Below are 14,919 nucleotides of genomic sequence, written 5' to 3'. Positions count from 1 at the left end.
GCTTTGACCTTTGCCTTCCTAGTCCGTTTGAGTCTGACCCAATGTTTTAATTTTCCAATACTGCTGGGCAGTTGGCTTTTGTCTGTTTCCAGATGTAACTTGCATATTGAAGCCTGTTACTGAAGTGAGAACAAAACAACAAAACATCTCAGCCTACGAGGGGAAGTAAAAATAACAGCACCTACTCCTTTTGCTACAAAATACAGCTGTCTGATGACACTGATGCTTCTGCAACTAACCAAGGTCAGGTTTAGAATAACAGAATGTGAATATTTGTCCCAACATTCACGTCTAAAGTATGCTAACAGCAGTCTTAAGTAAATGCTGCTTTTTAACGTGTCTGTAAAAAGTAACAGAGGAAAAGCAGTATCTCTTTTCCCTCTGTTCTGCCGTCAATCTCTCTAATTAAGTATTCCCACTGGAATAAGTCAATGTTTGTTCTAAAATGGGGAAATATAGAAAAAAAATACCAGTTAGTTATTGAAAGTACACATGTTTGCCGTGGGTTAGGGAATTGAAAGAAGTGTAAAGTGAGATGCCAACCAGTGGTGACATACCCCTTTATTGTGATGGGGAAGTTCTTTTTTTTTCCTTCCCAAAACCAAAAAAACAAAACAAAACGAAAAAAAACCACAAAAAAGCCCCCCCCAAAAAACCAACAAAAAACCAGCACTCCTCAAGAGTATTTTGTCATGGATTTTTTGGTGTATACACAAGGTGAATAATGCATTAGGCTTTTGCAATACTGGTAATTTTGCACCATTGCCAGTACAGTTTGCATTTGCTGTTAATGGTGTGATAATGGTGAGGAAAGCACCCTGAGGTGACTCTTCTTTTCTTAATGAAAAGACTGCTGATTGTTTGGGAAGATCCCCCTTGAGTGCTGATGCATATGGAAGCTCCTCTTTGCCTGAAAGTGCAAATCCTTTTTTTCCCCCGCCTGGTCTGTGTGCCCATCAAGAGCAGCGGTTGGACTCCATTCCTGCCTTAACTACACTGCAGCTCTCAAAGGTCAGCTCATACCCGGGCCTGTGTGTGAGAGGTTAGTTTTGCAGAGCAGATGGGCTCCTAAAACTTTTATGGTTTCCAGTCAAATCACCTCAAGCTGTAATCTCATTAAATCTTAAGTGAATCAGTGGGTCTGGTTATTACTTGAAAGCAGCATTACAGGAAGTGATGTTCCTGATGCAGTAGGTCTGTCTTGGCAGTAAGCTACCAGAGGTACTTGCCTGTGTGTGGCTCTTGAAGCTGCTCCCTTACTTTGATAGCAAGGGTGGGATGTGGGGTGCAATGAGTTAGCCTTTTGGTACAGCACAAAGGTAGAAATGCAGCTTTTCCTGAAACCCTAATTGTGTTAGCTTTGGGAGTTTAATTTCTTCCTTGCATTTTTAATCACGCACGCCCATTGCACTGTCCCAGTGCTCATTTGTGTCTTAAAATAAATTAACAGCTACTAATTGAGGAAACCAGCATGGTGCTTAATGCTGTGCACAGTTGCAGAGAGAACTGCATGACAGCACTGTCCAAAAGCCTGACCTTCCTGTTCTTTAAGGCAACATGACTGTCTTTGGGAGAAAATAGTACATAAAATAATCTTCTGGAAGGAGGCAGGTAGCTTAGTTGGAAACTCATTTGACCAAGCAGGGTTGACTCTTAGCTTAATTGTCCTGTGCTTGGAAATCTGGTTAAGCATGTTTTGTGCCTGGTTTGCAGAAAAGCTGTTTCCTCTTTAGAGAGAATAAACCTAATCTATGACCTCCTGGTACTTGCTTCTTAGTCAACAGGGGACACGTAGGACTAGTTTGGCAATACATAAAAAATTAATGATCGTGGCATAACATGCAAGACTTGTGTACACAAGAGCGTTCATAAAACACAACCTGCTGATTGTGCAGAGATAATAAAATTTCTTCTGCCTTGCCTACCCACTTCCTCCCTCAGGATATGTGTGTGGTGCATGAGACCATACCTTGTGTTAACCCAGCCTTTTGGCTAGTTCACGTACCTAAACTGCATCAAAGTCCTGCTGATCCTTGTCAGAAATAGCTTGTTTCTAATTTAGGTGTTAGTGGTGCACTTAGCTGTAAGAATGTCCTCTTTCTTAAAATTTTATATCACAAGAAAGTGTAGATAGGGATTTTTGGTTGTCTTGTAGTAAGACTAATGTGTATTTTTTCTTTTCAAGAACTGGGCAAAGGTTTAACTTTTGCCATACTTTCCCTCTTCTTCTTTCCTTTGGTAAAGTGAATCATGTTCAAATCTTTCCCTCTAGTTCAGCCTGGATAGCTTTTCTTCCCTTTACTGATTGATTGAGCAAGCTTTCTGTATTTTCATTTATCCCGATTTAAAGGTTAAACAAGGCTACAGTTGAAGTTTAGGATCAGGCTAACTTGTCTGCAATATGTAGAAGCAATCTAAAGCTAGTGGAACCGTGGATGCTGCTATTGAAAAGACTGGTGCTTTCACTGAGGGATTCAGAGTATTTAAGCATTTTAAATATTCAGAATGCCTTTAAATTCTTAAAAAGCTCCTTGAAATTTGGTACTGAGCCATGACAGGGCAGCATCAAACTGCTAAAGTTTGGTTAGACCAAAGCTGTAGTGCTGTATAGCAGAACCACTCTGGTGTTTGTAGGAATGCCACACTGTACATTTGCCCCACGAGAACACCATGGAATGGATTAAAAATGGTGCCTATCAATCATAACTGAAACCTGGACTGTGATAGAAGATTGCCCTCGTTCTCCCAGAACTGAAGCTACTACTCAATAATGGCATCTATGGCACAGTGACAAAGTGTAGTTATTAGTGTTATTATCTGTAGGCACCTCACATCTGTCCTGCAGTTGGAAGGAGTAGTAACCATGCTGTCAGTTTCCACTTACTTGAATGTTTGTCCTGGAAAGCTTATCACTTTCCAGCATTCCCAAATTCAGAAGGAAAGCAATCAGAAGTCCTCTCCCTGAGGAAAAAGGCTATTAGAATAGGACACCGTGCAGCTCTTAAGTCTTTAACAGAAATGCTGAAAGTACATTTTCAGGGATTTAAAGAAAAAAATAAATCCTTCCACAATCAACAAAGACCACTTGGTGGAAGAGGGGCTTTAAACTTGTTTGTACCTATATTTTAGCCACTTGGAAATAAGTATCTGGTGGGTAGGTAATTCTTTCAGAATCCTGAAACTTACAGGGTTTGCTTTCGCTCTGTTGTCAGAGAGGTGAAGGGGAATAAATAAAGATGCACTTAATTTAAATTTCCAGCAGGACTTGTCTTTTCATGTATAAATATAGGTTCTCTCACTTTATTTTAATGTCTTGTTAACAAAATTTTTCTATTGTTCATGGGTTTTTTATGGTGATAGAGAAAAAAATTATTCTGTGCAAACACTTTTGACTTCCTGGAACAGCTCTGTCTTATTCTTAGATGCCTTTCCTTTATGATTTACAGTACCTTTTTTGGCTGTAACTACAGAGCTGTGTAATTATATGATAGATAGACAAGAATTTACTCATTCACTCATGAGGGATTAAAGAGTAACCTGCAGTAGTGTTTGTTATATGATTATTGAAATGCCCTGTGGCTGTTAAGACAACTAGGTCTTCCAAAACAAACATTAAATACTAGAGTTCAGTTGGAAGTAATAGTGCACTAGCACCCGTAGGATAACTCTTGCATGAGTCTTTCAGAAAATGTGATTTGTATAATCCTCCTTAAAATTAAGAGGAGTTGTAACAAGCGTATTAATCTGACAAATGCAGTCTGACATTCTACTACAAGCGTCGTAGTTTTGGTCCTCAAGGACAGCATTGTTTCTCTGAATAAGATACTCCAGAGTATGTGCCAAGCCCTATGCTGGGTGCAGATAATGATTATTTTTGACATGGATAGTACAGTTTGTTGGTGTTAGCTAAGGAAGCCTATAATGATACACTTCCAGAAACTACAGCCTGGATTTGGAGCAAACCAATTTTGTCTTTTCTTTTAATGCCATCCAAATTTGGTTTTGCTTAATTAAGATTCCTCATTTATGAGTAATCCCAAATGAAACCTCGATGTGTTGTAATTTTTTTTCCCTGCTCTGAAACATGTGCACTTAAGCTAGTAAAAATTTTACACTTGCATATTTTTGGTGTGTTAGTCTTTAAAAGAATGATGGTATAGGGGTAGAACTCAAATGTTCTTTGAAGATACTTTCCAAATGTACATATTGGCTGCTTTGGTGAAGAAGGAAGTTCCCTTAAATGCCATATTCTTTAAGGACTTCATATGTGGGTATATAGTTGTTGTAAAAAGAGTGTTTGGGACAGAGTGAGGCAAAGAAGAGTGGGCCAATTCGGTGCTGTCTTTGTGCTTTCCACAAAAGCTGTTCCACATAAGCAGTAACTAAAAACATTGCGGTATAAAACACTTGGAATGGGTTTATATGTCAGTTTTCCCAGACAAGCGTCTTGCCTGTGTTTCCTAATAAAAGGCTATAGTTGGTCATATTCACTTTGACCTGAGTTTGATGTGCATATGGCACTGGTAGTAACTGGACTTGTTTAATAGGAATGGATTGTTTCACAATTAAAGAAGAAAAAATTTAACAGTTCCTGCTGTGGGGGTTCAGTGCCACGGCTGTTCCTGTTACAGCTTTTCTCTGAAGACAGAGGTTCGAGGCAGAAGTAGGAGGAGCAGCAGAACTGTGCTGTTCCCATTAGATATCAGGGCTGCAGCAGTGCCCAGAGCCCAGTGCTGGGATGGGGTGGGGAGAAGGAGAGGAGAAAAAGATGCTACTTTCTACTCCTTCCCCAGCCTGCCTCGCACACTTGGACAGCTGGATAGTTTACCACTGAGAAAAAGTTGGGAGGACGAATTCCTTCCTCTAGTATCCCAGGTGGTCGGCTTATGCCCTAATGGGTAAATTGCTTTTATTGTTGTTCGTTTTTACTCCACATAAAAACAGAACCACAGCGATCCTATGGAAGTTTCAACAAAATTTAAACCTGATAGGGGTGTTTAATGTTTTGCATATGTACAAGTCCAGTTCTCATTGGAAGCAGCCTAATCTTCCTTGGGTAATTGCGGTGCTATCTCTGTGGGGATATTCACTCCCATAATACTGGGTCACTCTCTAGAGAGCTGATACTGGAAAGCAGGGGAGGAGGGACAGTGTCTTGTACAAGTTATGTGGACTGATTGTGCTTACCAAGCTTACTCAAACTGGAGTTACCAGAGTCTGGTAGTGGTGGTGTTAGATACCAGAATCGCTTCACTTTGCTAAATGTGTGCTAACGATCCTCTTTGTTAAAAGGCTTTGAGATTTGTTAGTCTACAAGTTGGTGCATTTTTCTTTCTTTCTAGCACAAACACTCCTTTAAAAAAGTATAAAGAGAAGCTTTTTCAAAAATTATGTAGAGATGATGTAATATTCTTAAAATGACTTTAAATGATTAATCAGTGCAGAGGCAACCTCCCCAAATAATGTATCCTCTTGAAGATGAGAGATTAAACATGTTGAGCTGCTGCCTACTGCTAGTTTTATGTTCATGTTACTTCCATGTAAAAACTACTTTATCTAAAACTTATAAATATTTGAGCACTGTTCTCTGCTAATTGTTTTGACTCTTGGTTCTTGTGCTTTTCCTCTGTGATTGTCAGTAAGACTGTATAAGCTAGGGGGAACAAGGAGACAGTGAAGCTGAAAAATGGGCTCAGAATCCATGCTTGCTTACCTTTCTAGTACTTCGTTTTTCAGTATTCTCCAGCTTCTGCAGTTTGAGTTATTCATGTGGTGCTTCAACTGTGGCAGTTTTCAAATATGTACTTTCAATCCTTTTTTTTCTCTTGTAGCAAATGAGTACTAGATGATTTAATTGAAGCATTACATGGTGTGAAAGAGTAAGTCTAAACTCACGTTATTAAGGAATACTTTTCTGAACCAAGATTTCTAGTATTGCTTAAAAAAAAAAAAAGCACAAGTTCCCCCCACAAAACCTCAAATGAAATAAAATCTTTTAAAAGCCCAGAAAAAAATCCTGAAGTAGAACTTATCACCAAGTTCAAATAGATAAAGCAGAAGCGTATCTAGATAAATGTGTTTTCTTCTCATACTCAGTTTTTTCCTAGCAGTTAAACATTATGAATTTAAGATATCTATCCTGATAGGCTTTCTGACACCCCCCGAGAAGCTCTAACAATATTAATGGGAATCAGTTGCATCAAAGTGAGTTTTGTCAGGTAGTGGTGGATTGACTAGAGACTAGCTGTATAAGAAAATCAATCCTACTCAAGACCTGTTTGTGTTGGGATCAGGGAAGTCTGTCTGTCAAACTGCACACATCCCATCTGCTTAACATGTTGTTTCTCAATTAGTTTGTCCTCACCATGAGGACTAGCTGCCCTTGAGTGAAATCTGGGAACTTTGGGGTTGTTTGTTTCTCTTCCCACTCCCTTCCCCTGATCAAATCACAAAAAGAATAACAATAATTGTCTCGAGTATATTAAGAGACAAAAACTTTTTATTTGTTTGCGAGACACAGAATGGCATCCTTACTGTCTGTCACAATTCCCTGTGAAGATCAACAGTTGCCAAGGACCTGAACTGAGAAAGTGTTCTCTGAGTGGTGTGGGAACAGCATGGGTTTGAGAAAAATGGATTTTGAGAAATGAGGCCTGTACTGATGATAGTCACAGAGATGGCACAGGAGCCTTGTGTGCACCCTGACTCTTAGTCAAGCCCTTTCTGTGCAGAGAAGGAAAGTTTTCACAAGCTCTTATGCTGAGCTGTGCGGGTAAGGGGGGGGAAGATGTTACATAAGGAGTTTGTAGAGATGTTCATGTCTGGTTCTCTCTAAAATACAAAACACCTAGTTACGATAGCAAAGAAGTTATCAACCTGTTACTGTTTACAGCATCGCTGAAATCATGGCCAAGCTGTGGATCAGAACTTGAAGGCACTCTGGTTTTCAGAGAGCTGAAGAATTTACTGGCTCTTCAGTGCAGGATTTGCAGGGACTCACAGCAGTGCCTTGGACAGATGGGCTTGAAAGTAGAACTGTGTCCTGACCCACTCTGTCAGCTACCACAGCAGGCTATTAGCTTGCATGCTTGAACTGTTGAATATTTAGATCCACCCACTGTCCCCTGTGTGCCAAGACCACCCTGCTGCTACTCATGTCATGCAGATTTGGCACAGAAGCTGCATTTAAACAGCTAATGAGTTGCATGTTGAAGCACAGGCTGGTCTCCCCTATTGAAATCCGTGAAAGAGCTGTGACTTATCTTGGACTGAGTAATCTACTAGCTACTGATACCATTGCATCTTTCCCTAGACTGGCTACGTTACCTGCTTCAGTGTTGAAACAGATGTTGTGACTTTTTAAAAACAATGTAGTGGGTTTTTTTTTCTTTTTTAAACTCCAAACAACATATTTAAAAGAAAATTGCTGAATGTCAACTTGCCATTATGTAATTAAGCAGTAGTCCACTGTGGGATAATTCTATCTGCATCACCTCAGTATTAACATTAAAAATAATATTAAGCCTTGCTTATTCCTATTTAGGAAGAATTGGACCAATGATTTAAGTTGGAAGCAAGATGCCCTTTCCAGTCCATCAGTATCTGGAATCTCTGAGGTGGTGATAAGAGTTAGATCAGCTGACTGAGTCACCTTGCACTCGAGAGCTTTTAGAAAATTAGCTGATGAGATGGCCGAAGTCCAGTGACTGGTGTGGTGCTCCCTCCATAATTAGAGTGGATCAATGGGGGCGTAGTTCATCTGGCAGAGGTGTGCCAAGAGAAGTGCTTGGAAAGCTGCAGTGCCAGGCGAGTGCCTAGAACCAGAAGCTGTAGTCATCACATGAAATTTCATTTATAAGATTTTAACTTTAAACACAGAGAATGCAATTTCATAGTGGGCTGGAGCCAGCAGATCCTTAAAACAGCTTTGTCAAAGGTGTGACTTCCTGTCTCCTGGCCCTGTTGGCAGCCTGTTGTCACACCATTTCAGTGATCAGAGTGAAGTGGAACTTGATTGTCACTTCTACCCCAAATCCATTTAAATTTGCAAATGCTGTTTGTGTTGGCAAAGGCAATTTAAATGGTCTCTGCTCCACTCCCAGCTGACTGTTAATACCTACTGGGTGTTCTGATTAATGTGGCTGTGCCTCTTTCAAAAAACTTTGCTTTTAACCTGGATGGTTTGGTTGACTCAGTGCTGTCACCAGTCTAAAATACATAGCTGTTTTTACTGGCTTCATGACATCACAGGAGGATTGAAGAAGGTAAACATTAGGAATTTTAAGAGTATAGTAGTCTGTTTGATTTACCAGCCTGTTTAACTCCACTCCAGTTAGATACTATTCTCTTCCAGTTAGAACTTGAGACGAGAAGATTTACACTGATTTCCAGCTGTGAGGTTGGCAAAGTACCAGATAGTTGTCATCGAATGTCTCTATGCCCTTAATTATGGGTTCTTCCCTCTTCCTTGTGCTGGTCCTACTGATCTTCTGATCCTAGGCTCAGCTGATAAAAATAGTTTATTCAAAAATGAATTTTATGCTTTTTGTGAAGATACCCGGATCTTTTCACTGAGACAGGATCAGTAAAGGGAGTGAGACAGGAGCAAGACGGGAGATTTAGGGCTTCCTCACAGAGTAGCTGTCAGTTTAACTGCAGAGTGAAGTGGCAGCCTTGAGCTGTGTGTGGTTTCACATTTGGGGTTTTATTTGTGAGCTTCCTTCCCCTTCATGTGCTGGGCCAAGAGATACCTGTGTGGCTGAGAAACAAGGAACAGAACCCACTGGAGCATCTGGGGAAGGAAGGGTATTAACACTAATGCTGGGGAAAAAAAAGCGTGTGGAATTACAGCTTTATTTCCTATAAACAGACTCGCATGAGCCAAGTCATCTGTTGGCTGAGCTTTTATTATTCCAGGTGTGGGGCAAGGAAATCAAGGTGAATTTAACAAAAGGGCTGAATGATCCTCTTGCACTTGATGAATTTCTAAATAGAGCAAAACCCACCTCTGTTCATCCAAGCGGCAAAGGAAGGTAACAGTAAACTAAATTCACTTTTGCCACTTGGTACAGCTACCTGTGCGTGCCCTGTGTAGGATAGGGCTGTAACACTTCAAAGTGCCCGTGCTTTTGTGGAAATTTTGTTATTAGAATACTGAGCTAAGTTCAAGAAGTAACTCTCTTGTCTGCTGTGGAGACCTTCTGGAGTTGGTGTGCAATTTCCCACTGTATGCAGAGAGGAAGATTGATGTTAAGCCAGTTTCTTCTACACCAGAGCATCAAGTTAAAATACAAGTTCTAGGAGCAATTAGATCGTTAACTGGTATCTCTGAATGCCAAATGTTTAAGGTATACTGGGAAAATTGCCTGTAGTTCTGATGTGTATCATGTGACTTGCCCATGTCTTCAGTCTTTATATTTAGCACTCAAATTTCAAATTAAGGTTCCTAAAATACTACTTTCATCATGGTGTGAATAAAGTTAATTGTCACAAATTGCCGTTGAGGTGGAAACTAAGGACCAGTTTCCTACAGAGTAAAAATATTATCTATTTTTGCTTAAACCTGCAACAATTATATGTATCAAACTCTACACCACTCACAAGGACTAGTTCATTTAAATACTGTTTAAAGAAAAGAATAAAAAATTGCTGCATTCAGGAAAGCAGCTTTTTCTTCAGGGAGGGAGGGAAGAAAAAAAAAAGAAAAAAAAACCTAACCCACAGTGCCAAGGAAGTAGGACCAAAATTCCTTCAAAAATTGCTTTATACTAAACTCGGTCATCTAAGCCTTACACACAACCTAACAAAGCCACTGGTGTTGGAGCTACTGTCAAGGGAACTTGATAGTAAAACACTTTTAGTAATGGAAAACTTTAAACTGACTATAGTAAGATTTTTTTTTTTTTAAATCATAAAATCAACCTAAGTTAATTTACAAGTACCATACTGAAACTTTTCCAAAAGTGAAAGCCAGGAGGCTACTGTTTTGTCTGTAGACTTCATTAATTGTTGGTTAAGATTACGGGGTAACTTTTTAGAGCAGACTTGCATTTTAAAAATAATGTGGCCTTATGTGTTGCTGCTTTGTACAAATTCTTAACACTGTAGGCTTAAATAAAATCCTTGCAAGATGCTGCAATGTCATGACTGAAAACAAATTTTTAATGTGATCAGATTCCCCATGCTTTATTGTCCATTTGCATGCGCATGTGCTCTGAAAATGAGAGAAGTGTTTGCAAGCTGGGAGGAGAAGGGCGCCAAGAGTATTGCTGAAAGAACATTTATTTAAACACAGTGTAAGGATAAGCCTCCTCAGATGCTGTTTCTGCTGAATTCTCCTCTGTCATGGTGCCTACTACATTCCATTGCTTTTGTCTGGGCTTGGTATTTGGGAAATTTTGGTGAGGGCTGGAAGGTGGGGGGGCATGCTGGAAGCTGGTCAGCAGTAAGGAGAGAAGGGCTGGTGTGGGAATTGTGGAGTGGGGTCAGGGTTTAACTTTAGTGGCCATTCATCAGATGATGATTGATTGCTGTGCAGTCCCGGGGGACGTTTAACAACATCTCCGCCCATCCCCCTGCCCCTTTTGAAAGCAGATGGACCAAAAAATGGGGAGAGTGACACCCAGGAATTCCTGCTGTTGTAAAATGTTTTTACGGTGCACTGTACAGCCTTTCCTGAAGCAATCACATTTATGGCCTTGCTGTTGTATTTCTTGGGCTGCTGTGGCTGTAAAAGATGAATAGCCCTGTAACATGGTTCACTGATTCTGTTTAAATTGAAGTAGGCTCCCTTTATTGTTTTGTGTCTAAAATTGTATGCCACCAATTCAGGAAATATTTCCTGTTTGGGAAATAATCAACCCATAGCTGATTTATTTTAAAATAAATCACTTTTAACTATCTCTAAAACTAGTCCCCTCTTCCTTCTGATTTCTGTCTTCACTTAATTCTGGTGGAAATTCTAAAATACTAATTAATTGAGTAGAGCAGTTTTAAAAAATAAATAAAAGCTCCTAAACTTGCTTATTAATCTTTTTTCCCCTGCTGGATAGGGTGTTGTCGGGCACCGGTTTTTATCTTTAAAATGCTATTTTTACTTAATTACTTAATAATTACTACAGAAAGGAACAATTCATTAAATGCAATTTACACAGATTATAAATTTCTTTGAAAGGAGAAATGTCTCTGCTTTCATACTTGCTGCCCATCAGAGCATTCACGTGGTTTGGAAAAACCCACAATGTTTGAAGGTATTTGCTTATAAACCAGTTTTTCCTATGTTGGGTAAATAGTGAAATTAACAGGACAATAGTTAATTTACAGCTTGATGGATCTTTTGGCTGTATAATCTCTGCCTCTTCAGATAGGGAGGGGGAAAAATTTTTAGGACTTTGCTATAGGTACTGTTTTGGTTTTTTGTTTTGTTTTGTTTTGTTTTTTTTGAGGTGGTGTGTAATTTTTTTTTTTACAAACAAATGAGTTTGTAAACTGATGTAAGCTGATGTCCACTAAGCAAGACTTAGTCTGACTCTTCCCTCTTGCTACTTCTGCCCATCCACACTTCAAGACCTAGATTTTGTTATTTGTCCTGTGAGGAGCAGGAGTTGTTTGTCCCAGAAGGAGCATTGCAATGCTGCACTAGCGGTGAACTGAGATGTGGGGAGGCCATCTCACATTGCTGGAACTGGAAGAAGGGGGGCTCTGCCAGTGCTTTGGGTGCACTGTGTGTGCATCAGTTCTGAACTGAGAACACAGCTGTGCATTGTCCTACACCTATCCCTGGTATGATTATTTTTTTTTTTTTCCAGGGAGTTGCTTGTTTGGGGGATGGGGGGAAAGGGGAGCTCTGGCTCCCCCCACCCCCCTCTATTTAGAACCAGGCATAGAAACTTAATCTAGCAGTACGTGACCTTTGTGGCCATGACCTAGGGACTGGGATGTGAGCAGGCTTGAGCTTAACAATAAACTCCTGGCTGTGGCTGCAAGCACAGGCAAGTTGGATGCTGTGCCCAAGCCCCATCAGCCCAGCTGGCACAACTTCCCCCTCTTCTTGTGCCCTGCACAGCCAGAGATTTCCCAGGTTTGTTCTCTGGAAGCATGCCCCTTTTGCTGGGTAGAGCTGATGTACAGCCTGCTGGGTGCCCCTGACAAGTGTGTGTGACACTGGCCATGGGAGGAGACCTGCCCTTGTACCCCTGCCAAGTTTGGGGCTTCTCTTGTAGTCTTTGTGCCCAGGAAGGAGTTTCTGGGGAGTTGCTAGTTCATCTTGAAGCTGACTCCTTCAGTGCTCTTCTGGTGGCTAGCTGGCTAGCTCCCCTCCCCACAGAGAGCACTAGGGATTGTGCATTTGTGATTTTCCCCTCTGGGTACTTAAGGTAAAGAGTAGTGATGGAGATCAGACCAGTATATCTACTTCTTTTTGCCCCAGCTTGCTAACTCTGTTGCTCTCCATTTTTCATCTATGGTGTTTTTACCTTTTTTGTTTTATTTGTTTGTTTGACTAAGAAATAAGTAAGGCTTTATCAATGGCTCTATATTATTTTCCCAAGACCTTCCCCTGCCATGTCCTGTGTAATCTGTCTATTTCCTAAATGAGAATATGGCTCTTGTCACTCTTCATTCGAAATTCAGGAGTGATGTTTCCCCACCACATTTTGGTGGGTGGCAAGAGGCAACTGAACAGTTTAAGCTTGGTTTATTTCTTTGGCTTGAACAGCTGGGTGACTCTTTTACTCAGTGGATGCTGTTACCTTGCAGCAGGAGAGGAGCTTTTTCTTTTGGTGTTGACTATTGTGTGGGACTAGTAATAGATTTAACTTGCTTCTGGTCTTCCGTTCATATGGTCACCATTTTCTTTTCAGCTGCTGTGCTTGACTGAGGCCCCAAATCCCTGCTGTATGTTTTTAAAGTATATCAGATTCATATGACTTAACTTGATACCTTGTCTTGGTTTTCATTCTCTCTCGACTTCTCAGTTGTTTAAGTGGAGTTATTCAGGAACATGTAATAAACATTCCCTGTAATTTCAACAGAAAAATTACAGAACTTGATGTGCAAGTGAACATGGTATACATATTTAGACAACCGCAGTGTAAGGACAAGGATCCCTCTAGTTGAGGAGGATGATGTGTTTAAACAATGCATTTCAGACCCAAGGCATTTTTTTACTTGGAAAAATGGGAATCTGAGATACTGCTTGAGGATTTAGTGTTTAAGCAGAAGCAAACATAAGTCTGTTCCAGTTTCCCTACAGCAAAACCTAATTTCAGAAAAAAAGAGGGCAGGTTTTAGTAAAATCTGACATGTGCACATGAACACACACATACCCCTTTGAGAAATTAATCCATATACCGCTTCAGCTGTTGTGCTTTTAGGAGCTTAAAATGTCACTTTCGGCAGCCCAGGCAATCCAAGGGAATCACCTGTCCTGTCCTTCCGCTTGCTTTTGAGGGAGAAGGGAAAGGGGGTTGTAATGCACCATATCATGAGCTGTTAGCTGGAGTCGGGAGTGGCTGGATGACAGCTGGGAGAAGACAGGCATATCAAACACTTGTCCAATCTTTGTTCTGCTCTTGCTCCTTTCTGTGAGGTAGGCTTCAAATATCTGGTGATGGAAAAGTTGTTCATAGTATGAAACCTCATGCCATTACACTGTTCCACAGTAATACAGATTTTCTGTTATTAGAGTCTAAGAAAAATGGTGTGTGTAGTTAAGAGCAAGACTCGAATACAGAGCTTTCTCTTGTTGGAGTGTTGTGCTCCTTCGTTTGCATCTTTGGAAACAAAAACTTGAGAGCTGATTTCTGTTTCCCTCTAAGGCAGGCTTCCATGGAAGTTGCTATTTCTGTGTGTTACTTCCCTCTACTGGATGGAATGGGAGCAGCTACTGCTGATGAATGGATCCAGCTTTCAAGGCTAACATCTTGGTCTAAGTTGTGATTTGAATATAGGGTTTGGGAGAGCTTTGTGAACAGAACAGGGATTTAGTGGTTACCCACAGGTCACTGTAGCATTCAAACGCTCAGATGGGCGTGATAAAGTTCCAGTCTTGTTTTCCAACTCGAGCATCTCGAAGCATCACTAGCATAGAAAATACTGTCATAGCAAAGGATTTTTGCTTTGTTGATGGAAGTGGCAGGGGGGAGTTTTGTCCAATATTGTTGCTGTCCTGAACATAAGGGATTTGCATATTTTGAAAAGAGAGGATGATTCTTGGCATGCATGGTTGGTTTTCCCCTTGTGAGCAGTGGGTGTGCTCCTGTTGCAGCTCTCTAGTGTATTGATTATTGAATGGCCCTCTTAAGAGAATTTGGTGTTTGTATTTGCAGGAAAAGTCTTCACCTGAAACTTGCCATAGATGCCATCTCAAATCTGTAAGTGTTGGCAGATGGCTTCCGCTCTTAAGAGGAGCTGATGTGGACACTCTTCCTAGTATTGTATTGCAAAGAAAACAATGACACTTCCATCTAACTGTTAGGGCATGATTTGGAGTTTACTGGGAAGGATAGCTCTTCCTCTGTGGAGAAACTATTGTGAAGTCTTTGCCTATTGCTTCTGCCTCTAACCATCTCCTTTATAGTTGAGCTTTTGGATTTTTATTTTTTTTAACACATCCTGGCTCTGTTTTCTTGTCATTTCTTCTTTATGTAGTGAGTTGTGTTTTTTTTTTTGCCCCCCTTCTTCCAGGTACTGCATTTCTACTGTGATACCTGTTCTGTCCCCATATGTCGGGAATGTACCATGGGACGACATGTGGGTCACAGCTTTATCTACCTCCAAGACGCCCTACAGGACTCCAGGACTCTCACCATTCAGCTCCTGGCAGATGCTCAGCAAGGACGACAGGCTATTCAAGTAAGATACTCCCAACTTGAGTACTTTATTTCCCCCTCCTTCTTCTCCCCCCTCTCCCACCCATCT

The 14,919-nt window shown here is 40.7% G+C and overlaps 1 protein-coding gene across 1 annotated transcript in view; it reads left to right on the top strand.

Annotated features, from left to right (window-relative positions):
* The window catches only part of TRIM71 (tripartite motif containing 71), a 55,160-nt gene that overhangs the window by 27,130 nt on the left and 13,111 nt on the right, over positions 1-14,919 (top strand). Inside the window, exon 2 of the mRNA XM_038129528.1 lies at positions 14,686-14,853. Within this exon, the coding sequence (XP_037985456.1) occupies positions 14,686-14,853 (168 nt within the window). The remainder of the gene's footprint in view (positions 1-14,685; positions 14,854-14,919) is intronic.

This window comes from Motacilla alba, chromosome 2, assembly GCF_015832195.1.
Source record: "Motacilla alba alba isolate MOTALB_02 chromosome 2, Motacilla_alba_V1.0_pri, whole genome shotgun sequence".
Taxonomy (NCBI): domain Eukaryota; kingdom Metazoa; phylum Chordata; class Aves; order Passeriformes; family Motacillidae; genus Motacilla; species Motacilla alba.
The sequence above is the reverse complement of the archived record's forward strand: the minus strand, read 5'-3'. Positions and strand labels throughout refer to the sequence as shown.